This window comes from Anomaloglossus baeobatrachus, chromosome 11 (genome assembly GCF_048569485.1).
Source record: "Anomaloglossus baeobatrachus isolate aAnoBae1 chromosome 11, aAnoBae1.hap1, whole genome shotgun sequence".
In the NCBI taxonomy this organism is placed as follows: domain Eukaryota; kingdom Metazoa; phylum Chordata; class Amphibia; order Anura; family Aromobatidae; genus Anomaloglossus; species Anomaloglossus baeobatrachus.
In genome coordinates this window covers 159428057-159445865 of record NC_134363.1, presented here as the reverse complement: position 1 = coordinate 159445865, position 17809 = coordinate 159428057, and the positions used below count along the sequence as shown (strand labels likewise).

Sequence of the window (17809 nt, the reverse complement as noted above, 5' to 3'; positions counted from 1 at the left end):
TACCAGGATGGGGACATATATACCAGGAGGGGCCCAGCAGGTGGACAGTATTCATTAGGAGGGCCCCAGGAGAGGGACAGTAGATACCAGGAGGACAGTATATACCAGGAGGGGGATGGTAGATACCAGGAGGGGAACAGTATATACCAGGAGGGGGACAGTAGATACCAGGAGGGGGACAGTAGATACCAGGAGGGGAACAGTATATACCAGGAGGGGGATAGTAGATACCAGGAGAAGGTCAGTATATACCAGCAGGGGGATGGTAGAATCCAGGAGGGGGGACAGTAGATACCAGGAAGGGGACAGTATGGGGACAGTAGACACCAGGAGGGGAACAGTATATACCAGGAGGGGGACAGTAGATACCAGGAGAAGGTCAGTATATACCAGGAGGGCCCCAGGAGGGAGATAGTAGATACCAAGAGAAGTACAGTATATACCACGAGGGGGACAATAGATACCAGCAAGGGGACAGTATGTACCAGGAGGGGGACAGTATATACCAGGATGGACCCAGTAGGGGGACAGTATATACCAGAAGGGGGACAGTAGATACCAGGAAGGGGGGAAGTATATACCAGGAAGGGGGGCAGTATATACCAGGAGGGGCCCAGTATGGGGACATATATGCCAGGATGGGGTTATACACACACACACACACACACACACACACACACACACACCAGGATGTGGGCTAGAATGGGGAACATATATACCAGGATGGAGACATATATATCAGGATGAGGGGACATATTTACCAGGAAGGAGCCCAGGATGGGGGACATTACTACATAATTGAAGGGGGGGGGACTCATATGTCTTTGTAGGATTTAGAATGCTAAATGAATTCATACATCTGACCAACATAAGGGGGAGGAGGGGAGAGGTCCAAACTTTGCACCAGGGCCCATCGAGCTGTAGTTACGCCACTGCCAGGTGACCACAGGCATTGCCAATGTTCGAGGATTGGAGCTCCCAGTGTGGAAGTCTGGGAGATTTGTGAATTAGGAATTAGATCTGTTTCGGACGTTCCTATGATGCTCTATGGATCTGAATGACCTTTATGTAAGCCACATGCTCCAGAAACTACTAGATCCACACACATACTGTAGAATTCACACATGTATGACAATTTTTGGGGTACAGAATTTTCTGAAACAAATTGGCCACATTTGAACCCTAGAAAGCCCCTGTATTTATGTTGGATAGTTATGGTGTCCTCTTCACAGTCAATGTCAGGTTACCTGTTTTAAAGGCAGGAGCATGAACTCCTCGGTCTTGGACACCTCTACAAAGTGTTGCAGGACATACTTGTGCGCAGACTTGAGCAGGTCACTGCAAGAATGTGTGTCTGCGAAGCCACGGATGCCGAGGCAGTTGGAAGGGTCCAGTTGGCTGAGCAGGAACTTGCAGCAGGCGTCTCTCACTCCGTTCAGTTGCAAGAGACTGGCGGCCGGGAGGAGGGTCTGCGAAGGAGAAGAGCTGGGATGTCAGTCTGTGATTCTGCAAAGTTTGCAATGCACTGTGTAATTTCAGCAAGATTCAATGTTGGAGGTCAAGGGTCATCATTGGGTATTGCGCAAAATTTAAGAAACTCCTTCCATCTGACAATACAGAAAGCCAATACGGCGTATTGTTGAGGGGGGGGGCAATGGCACAGTGCAGGCTACCTCCACTGTCATTTTTTTCTTGAAGTAGCATATGGGTGCCTGGTGGCCAGTGAGTTTGTCATTGCCGGTTGTGCTCTGCATAGGCAGCAGCTAAGATGACAGAGGCCGAGCAAGACCGTATTGAATCATGTGCTCAACTTCTTTGCGAAGTGTTACTGGCATCAATTTCTGAATGACTTAAAGGGGTTGTCCACTACTTTTACAATGATTACCTATCCTTAGGGTAGGTCATCAATGTCTGGTCAGCCGAGGTCCCACACCCTGTTCTTGGTGCCAGCAGCAGGCAGCCAGTAATGCTCAGTTCCAGATCTGCCCTGTTTTTTGAAAGCAGCTGTGGCCGGGTACTGCACATCCACTACCTATTGATTTGAATGGGAGTTGGGTGTGCGGTACCCAGTTGCAACCGATATCAGAAGGGGCAGATCCAGAACTGAGCATTTCCGGCACTAAATGGGGCAGATCTGGAACGGAGCATTTCCGGCACAAAATGGGGCAGATCCGGTACTGAGCATTTCAGGCACCAAATGGGGCAGATCTGGAACTGAGCATTTCCGGCACCAAATGGGGCAGATCCGGAACTGAGCATTTCCGGCACTAAATGGGCAGATCTGGAACTGAGCATTTTTGGCACCAAATGGGGCAGATCCGGTACTGAGCATTTTTGGCACCAAATGGGGCAGATCTGGAACGGAGCATTTCCGGCACAAAATGGGGCAGATCTGGAACTGAGCATTTCCGGCACCAAATGGGGCAGATCTGGAACTGAGCATTTTTGGCACCAAATAGGGCAGATTCGCAACTGAGCTTTTTTGGCACCAAATAGGGCAGATCCGGTACTGAGCATTTCCGGCACCAAATGGGCAGATCTGGAACTGAGCATTTTTGGCAACAAATGGGGCAGATCCGGTACTGAGCATTTTTGGCACTAAATGGGGCAGAACCGCAACTGAGCATTTTTGGCACCAAATGGGGCAGATCTGGAACTGAGCATTTTTGGCACCAAATGGGGCAGATCTGGAACTGAGCATTTTTGGCACCAAATGGGGCAGATCCGGTACTGAGCATTTTTGGCACCAAATGGGGAAGATCCGGTACTGAGCATTTTTGGCACCAAATGGGGCAGATCTAAAACTCAGCAGTTTTGGCACCAAATAGGGCAGATTCGCAACTGAGCTTTTTTGGCACCAAATAGGGCAGATCCGGTACTGAGCATTTCCGGCACTAAATGGGCAGATCTGGAACTGAGCATTTTTGGCACCAAATGGGGCACATCCGGTACTGAGCATTTTTGGCCCCAAATGGGGCAGATCCGCAACTGAGCATTTCCGGCACCAAATGGGTCAGATCTAAAACTGAGCTTTTTTGGCACCAAATAGGGCAGATCCGGTTCTGAGCATTTCCGGCACCAAATGGGGCACATCCGGTACTGAGCATTTCAGGCACCAAATGGGGCAGATCTGGAACTGAGCATTTTTGGCACCAAATGGGACAGATCTGGAACTGAGCATTTCCGGCACCAAATGGGGCAGATCCGGAACTGAGCATTTCCGGCACTAAATGGGCAGATCTGGAACTGAGCATTTTGGGCACCAAATGGGGCAGATCCAGTACTGAGCATTTTTGGCACTAAATGGGGCAGATCTGGAACTGAGCATTTTTGGCACCAAATGTGACAGATCTGGAACTGAGCATTTCCGGCACCAAATGGGGCAGATCCGGAACTGAGCATTTCCGGCACTAAATGGGCAGATCTGGAACTGAGCATTTTTGGCACCAAATGGGGCAGATCCGGTACTGAGCATTTTTGGCACCAAATGGGGCAGATCCGCAACTGAGCATTTTTGGCACCAAATAGGGCAGATCCAGTACTGAGCATTTCCGGCACCAAATGGGGCAGATCTGGAACTGAGCAGTTTTGGCACCAAATGGGGCAGATCCGCAACTGAGCATTTTTGGCACCAAATGGGGCAGATCTGGAACTGAGCATTTTTGGCACCAAATGGGGCAGATCTGGAACTGAGCATTTCTGGCACCAAATGGGGCAGATTTGGAACTGAGCATTTCCGGCACCAAATGGGGCAGATCTAAAACTGAGCAGTTTTGGCACCAAATAGGGCAGATTCGCAACTGAGCTTTTTTGGCACCAAATAGAGCAGATCCAGTACTGAGCATTTCCGGCACCAAATGGGCAGATCTGGAACTGAGCATTTTTGGCACCAAATGGGGCAGATCTGGTACTGAGCATTTTTGGCACTAAATGGGGCAGATCCGCAACTGAGCATTTTTGGCACCAAATGGGGCAGATCTGGAACTGAGCATTTTTGGCACCAAATGGGGCAGATCCGGTACTGAGCATTTTTGGCACCAAATGGGGCAGATCTGCAACTGAGCATTTTTGGCACCAAATGGGGCAGATCTGGAACTGAGCATTTCCGGCACTAAATGGGCAGATCTGGAACTGAGCATTTTTGGCACCAAATGGGGCAGATCCGGTACTGAGCATTTTTGGCACCAAATGGGGCAGATCCGCAACTGAGCATTTTTGGCACCAAATGGGGCAGATCTAAAACTGAGCAGTTTTGGCACCAAATGGGGCAGATCTAAAACTGAGCAGTTTTGGCACCAAATAGGGCAGATTCGCAACTGAGCTTTTTTGGCACCAAATAGGGCAGATCCAGTACTGAGCATTTCCGGCACCAAATGGGCAGATCTGGAACTGAGCATTTTTGGCACCAAATGGGGCAGATCCGGTACTGAGCATTTTTGGCACTAAATGGGGCAGATCCGGTACTGAGCATTTTTGGCACCAAATGGGGCAGATCCGGTACTGAGCATTTTTGGCACCAAATGGGGCAGATCCGCAACTGAGCATTTTTGGCACCAAATGGGGCAGATCTGGAACGGAGCATTTCCGGCACAAAATGGGGCAGATCTGGAACTGAGCATTTCCGGCACCAAATGGGGCAGATCTGGAACTGAGCATTTTTGGCACCAAATAGGGCAGATTCGCAACTGAGCTTTTTTGGCACCAAATAGGGCAGATCCGGTACTGAGCATTTCCGGCACCAAATGGGCAGATCTGGAACTGAGCATTTTTGGCAACAAATGGGGCAGATCCGGTACTGAGCATTTTTGGCACTAAATGGGGCAGAACCGCAACTGAGCATTTTTGGCACCAAATGGGGCAGATCTGGAACTGAGCATTTTTGGCACCAAATGGGGCAGATCTGGAACTGAGCATTTTTGGCACCAAATGGGGCAGATCCGGTACTGAGCATTTTTGGCACCAAATGGGGAAGATCCGGTACTGAGCATTTTTGGCACCAAATGGGGCAGATCTAAAACTCAGCAGTTTTGGCACCAAATAGGGCAGATTCGCAACTGAGCTTTTTTGGCACCAAATAGGGCAGATCCGGTACTGAGCATTTCCGGCACTAAATGGGCAGATCTGGAACTGAGCATTTTTGGCACCAAATGGGGCACATCCGGTACTGAGCATTTTTGGCCCCAAATGGGGCAGATCCGCAACTGAGCATTTCCGGCACCAAATGGGTCAGATCTAAAACTGAGCTTTTTTGGCACCAAATAGGGCAGATCCGGTTCTGAGCATTTCCGGCACCAAATGGGGCACATCCGGTACTGAGCATTTCAGGCACCAAATGGGGCAGATCTGGAACTGAGCATTTTTGGCACCAAATGGGACAGATCTGGAACTGAGCATTTCCGGCACCAAATGGGGCAGATCCGGAACTGAGCATTTCCGGCACTAAATGGGCAGATCTGGAACTGAGCATTTTGGGCACCAAATGGGGAAGATCCAGTACTGAGCATTTTTGGCACTAAATGGGGCAGATCTGGAACTGAGCATTTTTGGCACCAAATGTGACAGATCTGGAACTGAGCATTTCCGGCACCAAATGGGGCAGATCCGGAACTGAGCATTTCCGGCACTAAATGGGCAGATCTGGAACTGAGCATTTTTGGCACCAAATGGGGCAGATCCGGTACTGAGCATTTTTGGCACCAAATGGGGCAGATCCGCAACTGAGCATTTTTGGCACCAAATAGGGCAGATCCAGTACTGAGCATTTCCGGCACCAAATGGGGCAGATCTGGAACTGAGCAGTTTTGGCACCAAATGGGGCAGATCCGCAACTGAGCATTTTTGGCACCAAATGGGGCAGATCTGGAACTGAGCATTTTTGGCACCAAATGGGGCAGATCTGGAACTGAGCATTTCTGGCACCAAATGGGGCAGATTTGGAACTGAGCATTTCCGGCACCAAATGGGGCAGATCTAAAACTGAGCAGTTTTGGCACCAAATAGGGCAGATTCGCAACTGAGCTTTTTTGGCACCAAATAGAGCAGATCCAGTACTGAGCATTTCCGGCACCAAATGGGCAGATCTGGAACTGAGCATTTTTGGCACCAAATGGGGCAGATCTGGTACTGAGCATTTTTGGCACTAAATGGGGCAGATCCGCAACTGAGCATTTTTGGCACCAAATGGGGCAGATCTGGAACTGAGCATTTTTGGCACCAAATGGGGCAGATCCGGTACTGAGCATTTTTGGCACCAAATGGGGCAGATCTGCAACTGAGCATTTTTGGCACCAAATGGGGCAGATCTGGAACTGAGCATTTCCGGCACTAAATGGGCAGATCTGGAACTGAGCATTTTTGGCACCAAATGGGGCAGATCCGGTACTGAGCATTTTTGGCACCAAATGGGGCAGATCCGCAACTGAGCATTTTTGGCACCAAATGGGGCAGATCTAAAACTGAGCAGTTTTGGCACCAAATGGGGCAGATCTAAAACTGAGCAGTTTTGGCACCAAATAGGGCAGATTCGCAACTGAGCTTTTTTGGCACCAAATAGGGCAGATCCAGTACTGAGCATTTCCGGCACCAAATGGGCAGATCTGGAACTGAGCATTTTTGGCACCAAATGGGGCAGATCCGGTACTGAGCATTTTTGGCACTAAATGGGGCAGATCCGGTACTGAGCATTTTTGGCACCAAATGGGGCAGATCCGGTACTGAGCATTTTTGGCACCAAATGGGGCAGATCCGCAACTGAGCATTTTTGGCACCAAATGGGGCAGATCTGGAACGGAGCATTTCCGGCACAAAATGGGGCAGATCTGGAACTGAGCATTTCCGGCACCAAATGGGGCAGATCTGGAACTGAGCATTTTTGGCACCAAATAGGGCAGATTCGCAACTGAGCTTTTTTGGCACCAAATAGGGCAGATCCGGTACTGAGCATTTCCGGCACCAAATGGGCAGATCTGGAACTGAGCATTTTTGGCAACAAATGGGGCAGATCCGGTACTGAGCATTTTTGGCACTAAATGGGGCAGAACCGCAACTGAGCATTTTTGGCACCAAATGGGGCAGATCTGGAACTGAGCATTTTTGGCACCAAATGGGGCAGATCTGGAACTGAGCATTTTTGGCACCAAATGGGGCAGATCCGGTACTGAGCATTTTTGGCACCAAATGGGGAAGATCCGGTACTGAGCATTTTTGGCACCAAATGGGGCAGATCTAAAACTCAGCAGTTTTGGCACCAAATAGGGCAGATTCGCAACTGAGCTTTTTTGGCACCAAATAGGGCAGATCCGGTACTGAGCATTTCCGGCACTAAATGGGCAGATCTGGAACTGAGCATTTTTGGCACCAAATGGGGCACATCCGGTACTGAGCATTTTTGGCCCCAAATGGGGCAGATCCGCAACTGAGCATTTCCGGCACCAAATGGGTCAGATCTAAAACTGAGCTTTTTTGGCACCAAATAGGGCAGATCCGGTTCTGAGCATTTCCGGCACCAAATGGGGCACATCCGGTACTGAGCATTTCAGGCACCAAATGGGGCAGATCTGGAACTGAGCATTTTTGGCACCAAATGGGACAGATCTGGAACTGAGCATTTCCGGCACCAAATGGGGCAGATCCGGAACTGAGCATTTCCGGCACTAAATGGGCAGATCTGGAACTGAGCATTTTGGGCACCAAATGGGGCAGATCCAGTACTGAGCATTTTTGGCACTAAATGGGGCAGATCTGGAACTGAGCATTTTTGGCACCAAATGTGACAGATCTGGAACTGAGCATTTCCGGCACCAAATGGGGCAGATCCGGAACTGAGCATTTCCGGCACTAAATGGGCAGATCTGGAACTGAGCATTTTTGGCACCAAATGGGGCAGATCCGGTACTGAGCATTTTTGGCACCAAATGGGGCAGATCCGCAACTGAGCATTTTTGGCACCAAATAGGGCAGATCCAGTACTGAGCATTTCCGGCACCAAATGGGGCAGATCTGGAACTGAGCAGTTTTGGCACCAAATGGGGCAGATCCGCAACTGAGCATTTTTGGCACCAAATGGGGCAGATCTGGAACTGAGCATTTTTGGCACCAAATGGGGCAGATCTGGAACTGAGCATTTCTGGCACCAAATGGGGCAGATTTGGAACTGAGCATTTCCGGCACCAAATGGGGCAGATCTAAAACTGAGCAGTTTTGGCACCAAATAGGGCAGATTCGCAACTGAGCTTTTTTGGCACCAAATAGAGCAGATCCAGTACTGAGCATTTCCGGCACCAAATGGGCAGATCTGGAACTGAGCATTTTTGGCACCAAATGGGGCAGATCTGGTACTGAGCATTTTTGGCACTAAATGGGGCAGATCCGCAACTGAGCATTTTTGGCACCAAATGGGGCAGATCTGGAACTGAGCATTTTTGGCACCAAATGGGGCAGATCCGGTACTGAGCATTTTTGGCACCAAATGGGGCAGATCTGCAACTGAGCATTTTTGGCACCAAATGGGGCAGATCTGGAACTGAGCATTTCCGGCACTAAATGGGCAGATCTGGAACTGAGCATTTTTGGCACCAAATGGGGCAGATCCGGTACTGAGCATTTTTGGCACCAAATGGGGCAGATCCGCAACTGAGCATTTTTGGCACCAAATGGGGCAGATCTAAAACTGAGCAGTTTTGGCACCAAATGGGGCAGATCTAAAACTGAGCAGTTTTGGCACCAAATAGGGCAGATTCGCAACTGAGCTTTTTTGGCACCAAATAGGGCAGATCCAGTACTGAGCATTTCCGGCACCAAATGGGCAGATCTGGAACTGAGCATTTTTGGCACCAAATGGGGCAGATCCGGTACTGAGCATTTTTGGCACTAAATGGGGCAGATCCGCAACTGAGCATTTTTGGCACCAAATGGGGCAGATCTGGAACTGAGCATTTTTGGCACCAAATGGGGCAGATCCGCAACTGAGCATTTTTGGCACCAAATGGGGCAGATCTGGAACTGAGCATTTCCGGCACCAAATGGGGCAGATCTGGAACTGAGCATTTTTGGCACCAAATGGGGCAGATCTGGAACTGAGCATTTTTGGCACCAAATGGGGCAGATCTAAAACTGAGCAGTTTTGGCACCAAATAGGGCAGATTCGCAACTGAGCTTTTTTGGCACCAAATAGGGCAGATCCGGTACTGAGCATTTCCGGCACCAAATGGGGCAGATCTGGAACTGAGCATTTTTGGCACCAAATGGGGCAGATCCGCAACTGAGCATTTCCGGCACCAAATGGGGCAGATCCACAACTGAGCATTTTTGGGACCAAATGGGGCAGATCCGGAACTGAGCATTTCCGGCACCAAAAACAGTTGATTGGCAGGCGTGCGGGGTGTCTGACCCCAGCGGATCAGATATTGATGACCTATCCTAAGGACAGGCCATCAATAATAAAGTAGTGGACAAGCCCTTTCATTTTTCAAATTAAATGAATAGATGTTTATATTTAGATTTCTAGTTTGGGCTCTAAATCAAGTTGTGATTTATAATGTCTGAGATTTCCAGGTCATTGCATTCTTATTTTTTTAACCTTTTTACACAACACTCCAACATTTGGGGCTGTAGTATAACAATGTATAACTTTTTATTTTTGACATTTTATATCAGATTTAGCAAAAAGCTGAAAAATGGAAAAGGACAAAAGGGCAAACTATAATGACATCATTGCTCAGGGGAGAAGGACCTCAACTATAAACTGGTGGAAAAGACGTAAAGAGTGCTAATGGTCCAAGGGTTACGGGGCACAAAATACTTTCCTTGTGCGCTGGCAACTCACACGACACCACTGATGCCAATCATATATAGTAACAGGAGACGGTATCAATCTCCCTAGACTTTAATGAAAGTATAAGCAGTTCACAGAATGTATTTACACCCCTGATCTAAAAAAAAATGAAAATGCACGCTGATGCCACACACAAGAAAAATCTGCCTCTCCATCATGGCAGAAGCAAATGGAAGGATAAGGCTGCTTTCACACATCCGGTTTTTGCAGTGCGGCTCAATCTGGCTCAAAAACCTATGCAATGGATGCGGCGAAAAAAACGGATCCGTTGCATAAGTTTTTCCATGCGGCCCGTCCGTTTTTTTGACGGATGCGGCTTGATACTGAGCATGCGCAGTGAAAAAAACTGCATCCGGCCGCGGGATGCAGTTTTTGCTGCAGGACGCCGCATCCGGCGTCCATAGTCTTGCATTGTAAATTGCGCCGCATCGTGCCGGATCCGGTGCGATGCTTTTTTTTCGCCGCACAAAAAACGTACAAGGCAACGTTCCATCCGGCCGCCGCATGGCCTAAATATGCTGCATCCAGCAAAAAACGGACGCAACGCAAGGCCATGCGGCACAATACGGCGCTAATGAAAGTCTATGCAGAAAAAAACGCAACCGGCGGCAAAAAAAAGCGGTTGCGTTTTTTCTGCAAAGCGCCGTATTGTGCCGCCCAGCAAAAACCGGATGTGTGAAAGCAGCCTCAGGCTTCCTTAAAGTCTAAAAACAGCCCCAGTGCCCAGTGTGAAAATTGCAACATTTCTATTTATTGTGACTAGAGATAATATATAAATATTTACTTCCTAAAATACAGACCGCTATTTAGAACTCTAAAAAAAAATAAATAAATAATAAATAAAAAAAAAATACAACAAAAATATTTTAAAACATTCATGTAATATAAACAGTAGGTCACAACAACACACACACTTTCCATTGGTCGCTGTCGTATTTGCAAACACTTTTCTTCCGCTATCAACATTGCAAAATGTGATAATCCAAATCTCCTTATTGTTTAAGTGATCAACCGGATTATCGAAATCTTTATTACAACTTCAAAGACCGGTGCAAAGTTCAAATCAGCAAATCAGAATTTCCTGCAGTCAGGTGATAAAGTGGAATAATAAATCTTTATGGATTAGTTGGATTCTGTGCAGACACATCCAAAATACCAAAAGGATTATCCGCCTGTGCGACATGGGGCAGATCCCCGGCCGGGCTCATGTGATGGGCAGTGACCCTGCCTGTGTCCTCTCACTTTCACATATGCGAGTGACTGTATGTGTAAATGTCATAGGTAGAGTTCACAGAGCATATATCACAAGGACTACAATGTGTAGACATGGCAGCTTGGTCCTTGGAAGATAATCCGCCCATGTGTGAGTGCTTTCCCATACCTGCACATTCCCTTCTCCCACCACGATCTCTGCTGTGTAAGCATACTGGACCAGCTGCTCCAGAGCCTGAGGGTCAATGTCGTGCAAGGTCACATGAGTCTGCCGACTCTCACTCATCTCATCTGCAAAGAAAAAGAAAAATATATATATTTACAATCCAATTATGGTTTTTCATGTGACAAAAATAGACTAATAAATCTCACCAATAAAGCATGTGATCATTCTTTATGGATTTTTTTCTGCTTGATATCTGCTGAGAGTTGTGGCTCTGAGCAGATTCATATATTGCCTTTTAGAACAATGTATTCGGTATGGTTTATTGATTTAAAGTGTAGCTGTCATTTCATAATAATGTGTCATTTCTAAACAAGGGGGATAACATTACTATTAGCCATTATATGACTTGTATTCTGAGTTTTTCAGCAGTTTTCCTCTTCTACAGCATCTCTCACATTTTCAGTTCTCCCTGAGCTAGTGGGTGGAGACAAGTTGCTATGATGTCTCCAATACACAGCACACACAGAGACATGAGGGATACCACCATTTCAGGCTATTATATGACTTGTATTCTGATTTTTTACAGCATTTATCCTCCTGTGCAGCATTTTTCTCTCATTTTCAGTTCTCTCTGAGCTAGTGGGTGGAGATTAGCTGCTATGATGTCTCCCAAGCACAGCACATACAGACATGAGAAATAACACAATTTCTGGCCATTATATGACTTGTATTCTGCACTTTAATGGTTTTCACCTCTGCAGACTTTCTCTAATTCTATCAACTAGTGGGTAGAGACCAGCTGCTATGATGTCTCCCATACACAGCACACACAGAAACATAAGGGATAACACCATTTCTGACCATTATATGATTTGTATTTTAACAGTTTCTCCTCTGCAGACTCTTTTGGCGGCTTTGCACGTTGCGACATCGCACGTGCGATATCGGTGGGGTCAAATCGAAAGTGACGCACATCCGGCATCACTTTCGACATCATACTGTGTAAATGCTAGATGATACGATAAACGAGCGCAAAAGCGTCGTTATCGTATCATCGTTGCAAGCTCCAACTTTTCCATAATTTTGCTGGAGCGATGGTACGATGCTGTTTCTCGTTCCGGCGGCAGCATACATCACTGTGTGTTACGCCGCAGGAGCGAGGAACTTCACCTTACCTGCCGCCGGCGGCTCTACGGAAGGAAGGAGGTGGGCGGGATGTTTACATCCTGCTCATCTCCGCCCCTCCGCCGCTATTGGCCTCCTGCCGTGTGACGTCGCTATGACGCCGCACGACCCGCCCCCTTAGGAAGGAGGCGGGTCGCCGGCCAGAGCGACGGTCGCAGGGCAGGTGAGAGCATGTGAAGCTGGCGTAGCGATAATTTTCGCTACGCCAGCTTTCAATAGATATCGTACCTGCGACGGGGGCGGGGACTATCGCGTGCGACATCGCAGCATCGGCTTGCGATGTCGCAACGTGCAAAGCCCGCCTTTCTCTAATTGTAAGAGCTAGTGGGTGGAGATTAGCTTCTATGATGTCTCCAATACACAGCACACACAGAGACATGAGGGATAACACTGTTTCTGGCCATTATATGACTTGTATTGTGAGTTTTTCCAGCAATTATCTTCCTGTGCAGCCTCTTTCTCTCATTTTCAGTTATCTCTGAGCTAGTGGGTGGAGACTAGCTGCCATGATGTCTCCATACACAGCACACACAGACATGAAGGATAACACCATTTCTTGCCATTATAGGACTTGAATTCTAAATTTTTCAGCAGTTTTCCTCCTCAGCAGCCTCTCTTTCTCATTTTCAGTTCTCTCTGAGCTAGTGGATGGAGATTAGCTGCTATGATGTCTCCCATACTGTACATGGCACACACAGACATAAGGGATAACACCATTTCTGGCAATTATATGATTTGTATTCTGAGTTTTTATGCAGTTTTCCCTCATGTGCAGCCTCTCTTTGTCTCTCTCATTTTCAGTTCTCTCTGAGCTAGTGGATGAAAACCACCTGCCATGATGTCTCCCATACACGGCACATACAGACATGGGGGATAACATCATTTCTGGCCATTATATGACTTGTATCCTGCATTTTTCAGCAGTTTTTCTCCTCTGCAGTCTTTCCCTTATTTTCAGTTGTCTCTGAGCTAGTGGGTGGAGTGTAGCTGCTATAATGTCTCTCACACACAGAGCCATGAGGGATAACACAATTTCTTGCAATTATATGACTTGTATCCTGCATTTTAACGGGTTTCCCCTCTGCAGACTCTCTAATTCTCTGAACTAGAGGGTGGAGACCAGCTGCTATGAGGTCTCCAATCTATGATGTTTCCAATACACAGCACTCACAGACATGAGGGATATCACTATTTCTGGCCATTATCTGACTTGTATTCTGAGTTTTTATGCAGTTTTCCTCATCTGCAGCCTCTCTTTCTCCTGCTCGTTTTCAGTTCTCTCTGAGCTAGTGGATGGAAACCAGCTGCTATTATGTCTCCCAAACACAGCACACACAGAAATGAGAAATAACACCATTTCTGGCCATTAAATGACTTGTATCATGCATTTTAACAATTTTCACCTCTGCAGACTCTTTGTCTAGTTCTATCAACTAGTAGTGGGTAGAGACCAGCTGCTATGATGTCTGCCAAACACAGCACACACAGACACATAATGGATAACACCATGTATGGCCATTATATGACTTGTATCCTGCATTTTACCAGTTTCCCCTCTTCAGACTCTTTCTCTAATCTCTGAGCTAGTAAGTGGAGACCAGCTGCTATGAGGTCTCCCACACACAGACATGAGGGATAACACCCATTTCTGGCCATTATACGATTTGAAATCTGAGTTTTCAGCTGTTTATCTCCTCTGCAGGCTCTTTCTCTCTTTTTCTTATTTTCAGTTCTCTCTGAGCTAGTGGGTGGGTGGGTGCTATAATCTCTCCCACAAACAGAGACATGAGGGATAACACACCGCAGCACTCACTTCCTGTTAAATAACTCGTTTGTCCAAAGGAGTGGGGAGAGAAGCCATCGCTGATTAGATGCGAGGGAAATCCATCTTGGCCAAAAGAAGACCTTCTGTCATCTCACTGAGTGATCGGATGGTAGCTGCTGATTGTAGTATATGTGGAGGGGAGAAGCTAGGTGGAGGCAGTATGAGAGTGAAACAAGTAGAGAATCACATTCTGCAGCTTTCTAGTAAGTGTTTTATACCACCTTAGTACTTGATTCATAGCTAGAACACACAGGTGATACTTTTGGATGTGTGCTACATGCAGACAGGAGAGCAGGAATCCCTCATGTCTGTGTGTGCTGTGCATGGCAGACATCATAGCAGCCGGCCTCCACTCACTAGCTCAGAGAATTAGAGAAAAAGTCTACAGAGGGGAAAACTGGTAAAATTCAGGATACAAGTCATATAATGCCCATATAATGCCCCCTTTCTTAAAGGGCCAGCATCTCATTACCTGGACGCAATTCCGGAGGTCACCTGGTATTTAAGTCTGCCTCCCCTAACAGGAGGCGCCTGAGCAACGTTGCCTACAGTGCTTTGCTAGTTCTCATGTTCCTGTACGTTTTTGTGTTTAGCCCTAGTACCAGACTTCTGTTGCTAAAAGTTGTCTCATCCTAGAGCCTACTCTCCTGTGTGCCGTCACATCCATCCCATCACCAGGGTGCCGCCACGTCTGAGCCAATACCGCAGTGCTGTCACATCTGAGCCTTCCCCAGAGTGCCGCCACGCCTGAACCATCATCACAGCGCTGCCTCATCTCAGCCTCACTTCTGTGCCGCCAAATCTGTGGACTCCTGCACTGGACATTGAGGCTGTAACCGTCCGTAGAGACGGTCTTCTCTTGTCCCTGGCTGCTGTGCATTTAGGCCTTCCATTTGGAGCACCACACAAGCCCTGGGGTTCGCTGTTGGTTGCTCCTTCGGGGGAATCCAGTGCATGGTCCAGTGGGTCCCCCCCGCGGATGGTCACTGTCCCTCGATGACCGTAACAGGATATAGCATGAGGCTAAGAAGCTAGAATTGCACAGTTTCACCCAAATACACTTCCAAATGCCTAAACAGGATTTTTCTGTTGGGGTCATGGATGGATCGCCTGACTTATCTTATAAGGGCTATACCTTTGGATTAATGGACTTGGAAGGGAGTAAAAGGTTTCTCAGCGGCGGACACATCACTGGTGCATCCTGTGCAGCCGCACAGGTACCCAAGAGGTAGGGGGACCCAAGCAGGTGGAATTGTGCATTTTTATAAGCTTTGGTAAGGGCAAAGGGCCCATACACTGTTCTTGCACCGGGACCCTTTTCGGTTTGTGTCCGCCCATGACATTTCTAACAATTGGTCTAGCAATCGAATATATGTACATCCTTGTGCACGTTACGACTTTTGCATACTGGGTTCCGCAGTTGAAGGTTTCTGGAATAATAATAATACATAGATTAAAAAAACAAAGTTATGTAACTAGATACTTACTCGTAAACATGGCGTGAAAATAAGGGCTACATGATGCCAGCACCACTTTGTGCCCCTTAATTTCCTTGGTCCCCACGTGCAGCACAATGTCACACAGGAGCCCCCGTTGGCGCATCCGGTTCATGCAGACGAAGGCATCGTGGTAGTGCCGTTTCGAATTGTGGGAGATGCTGTGGCCCTCCCGGCTCAGAAGCTGCACCGCCCCTTCCATGGCTGGGGACTGGTCTCCTGATTTCTCCTTCACTGGCTTCACACGTTGAAGCTGTGAAATAAAAAACAAAGAACAAGAGACATTTATATAAAGTTTATCGTAAAATTCCCCATAGATAAGTAACTGTAGACTGACAGATCTAACGGAGGAAATGTAACATTACGGAATCAACAGGGAACCTTCTCCGGCTCTGCTGTGCCAGATTCTATAATGAGCATTACAAGGCAATGTCTGCATCTACAAGTGCATCTCAATAAATTAGAATATCATCAAAAAGTTCATTTATTTCAGTAATTCAATACAAAAATGGAAATGCATATTATATAGAGTCATAACACACAGATAGTTCTATTCCTATATATTATATAGAGTCATTACACAAAGAGGAATCTATTCCTATATATTATATAGAGTCATTACACACAGAGAGATCTATTCCTATATATTATATAGAGTCATAACACACAGATAGATCTATTCCTATATATTATATAGAGTCATTACACAAAGAGGAATCTATTCCTATATATTATATAGAGTCATTACACACAGAGGGATCTATTCCTATATATTATATAGAGTCATTACACACAGAGGGATCTATTCCTATAGATCATATAGAGTCATTACACACAGAGGGATCTATTCCTATATATTATATAGAGTACTTGCACACAGAGGGATCTATTCCTATATATTATATAGAATCATTACACACAGAGGGATCTATTCCTATATATTATATAGAGTCATTACACACAGAGGGATCTATTCCTATATATTATATACAGTCATTACACACAGAGGGATCTATTCCTATAGATCATATAGAGTCATTACACACAGAGGGATCTATTCCTATATATTATATAGAGTACTTGCACACAGAGGGATCTATTCCTATATATTATATAGAATCATTACACACAGAGGGATATATTCCTATATATTATATAGAGTCATTACACACAGAGGGATCTATTCCTATATATTATATAGAGTCATTACACACAGAGGGATCTATTCCTATATATTATATAGAGTCATTACACAAAGAGGGATCTATTCCTATATATTATATAGAGTCATTACACAAAGAGGGATCTATTTTTATATATTATATAGAGTCATTACACACAGAGGGATATATTCCTATATATTATACAGAAAGATCTATTCCTATATACTATATAGAGTGATTACACACAGAGGGATCTATTTCAAGTGTTTATTAATGTTGATGATTATGGCTTACAGCCAATGAAAACCCAAAAGTCATTATCTCAGAGAAAATTAGAATAATTACCACAAAACACCTGCAAAGGCTTCCTAAGCATTTTAAATGGTCCATTAGTCTGGTTCAGTAGGCTACACAATCAAGGGGAAGACTGCTAACTTGACAGATGTCCAAAAGGCAGTTACTGACACACTCCACAAGGAGGGTAAGCCACAAAAAGTCATTGCTACAGAAGCTGGCTGTTCACAGAGTGCTGTATCCAAGTATATTAATGGAAAGTTGAGTGGAAGGAAAAAGTACGGTAGAAAAAAGGTGCACAAGCAGCCTTGATAGGATTGTTAAGAAAAGGCCATTCAAAAATTTGGGGGAGATTGACAAGGAGTGGATGCTGCTGAGTCAGTGCTTCAAGAGTTTATTTATATAGCTAATGAGAATGATACATCTGTATTGAAGCCGTATCCCCACCTGACCCTGCCCTGCCGAACGCCGCTCCTTCCAAACTGCAACAGATAAAGATCTATAACCGGCAATTACCCGACTGACTCACAGCAGAGATCAGAAAATAAATGGGGTTTTATTCAATTATTTGCATGGAGACTACTCTCCATTATTATCTGTATCATCAGTATACGGTAAAAATAGTACGAAGCGTGT

The 17809-nt window shown here is 46.3% G+C and overlaps 1 protein-coding gene across 3 annotated transcripts in view; it reads right to left on the bottom strand.

The window, feature by feature from the left end:
* KLHL17 (kelch like family member 17) overlaps positions 1-17809 on the bottom strand; it is a 96725-nt gene that overhangs the window by 47760 nt on the left and 31156 nt on the right. For all 3 annotated transcript variants that reach the window (XM_075328047.1, XM_075328049.1, XM_075328048.1), the window contains exons 2-4: positions 15708-15969; positions 11214-11335; positions 1248-1469 (exon numbers count right to left, since the gene is read on the bottom strand). In XM_075328047.1, coding sequence (XP_075184162.1) covers positions 1248-1469; positions 11214-11335; positions 15708-15969 — 606 coding nt within the window. The remainder of the gene's footprint in view (positions 1-1247; positions 1470-11213; positions 11336-15707; positions 15970-17809) is intronic.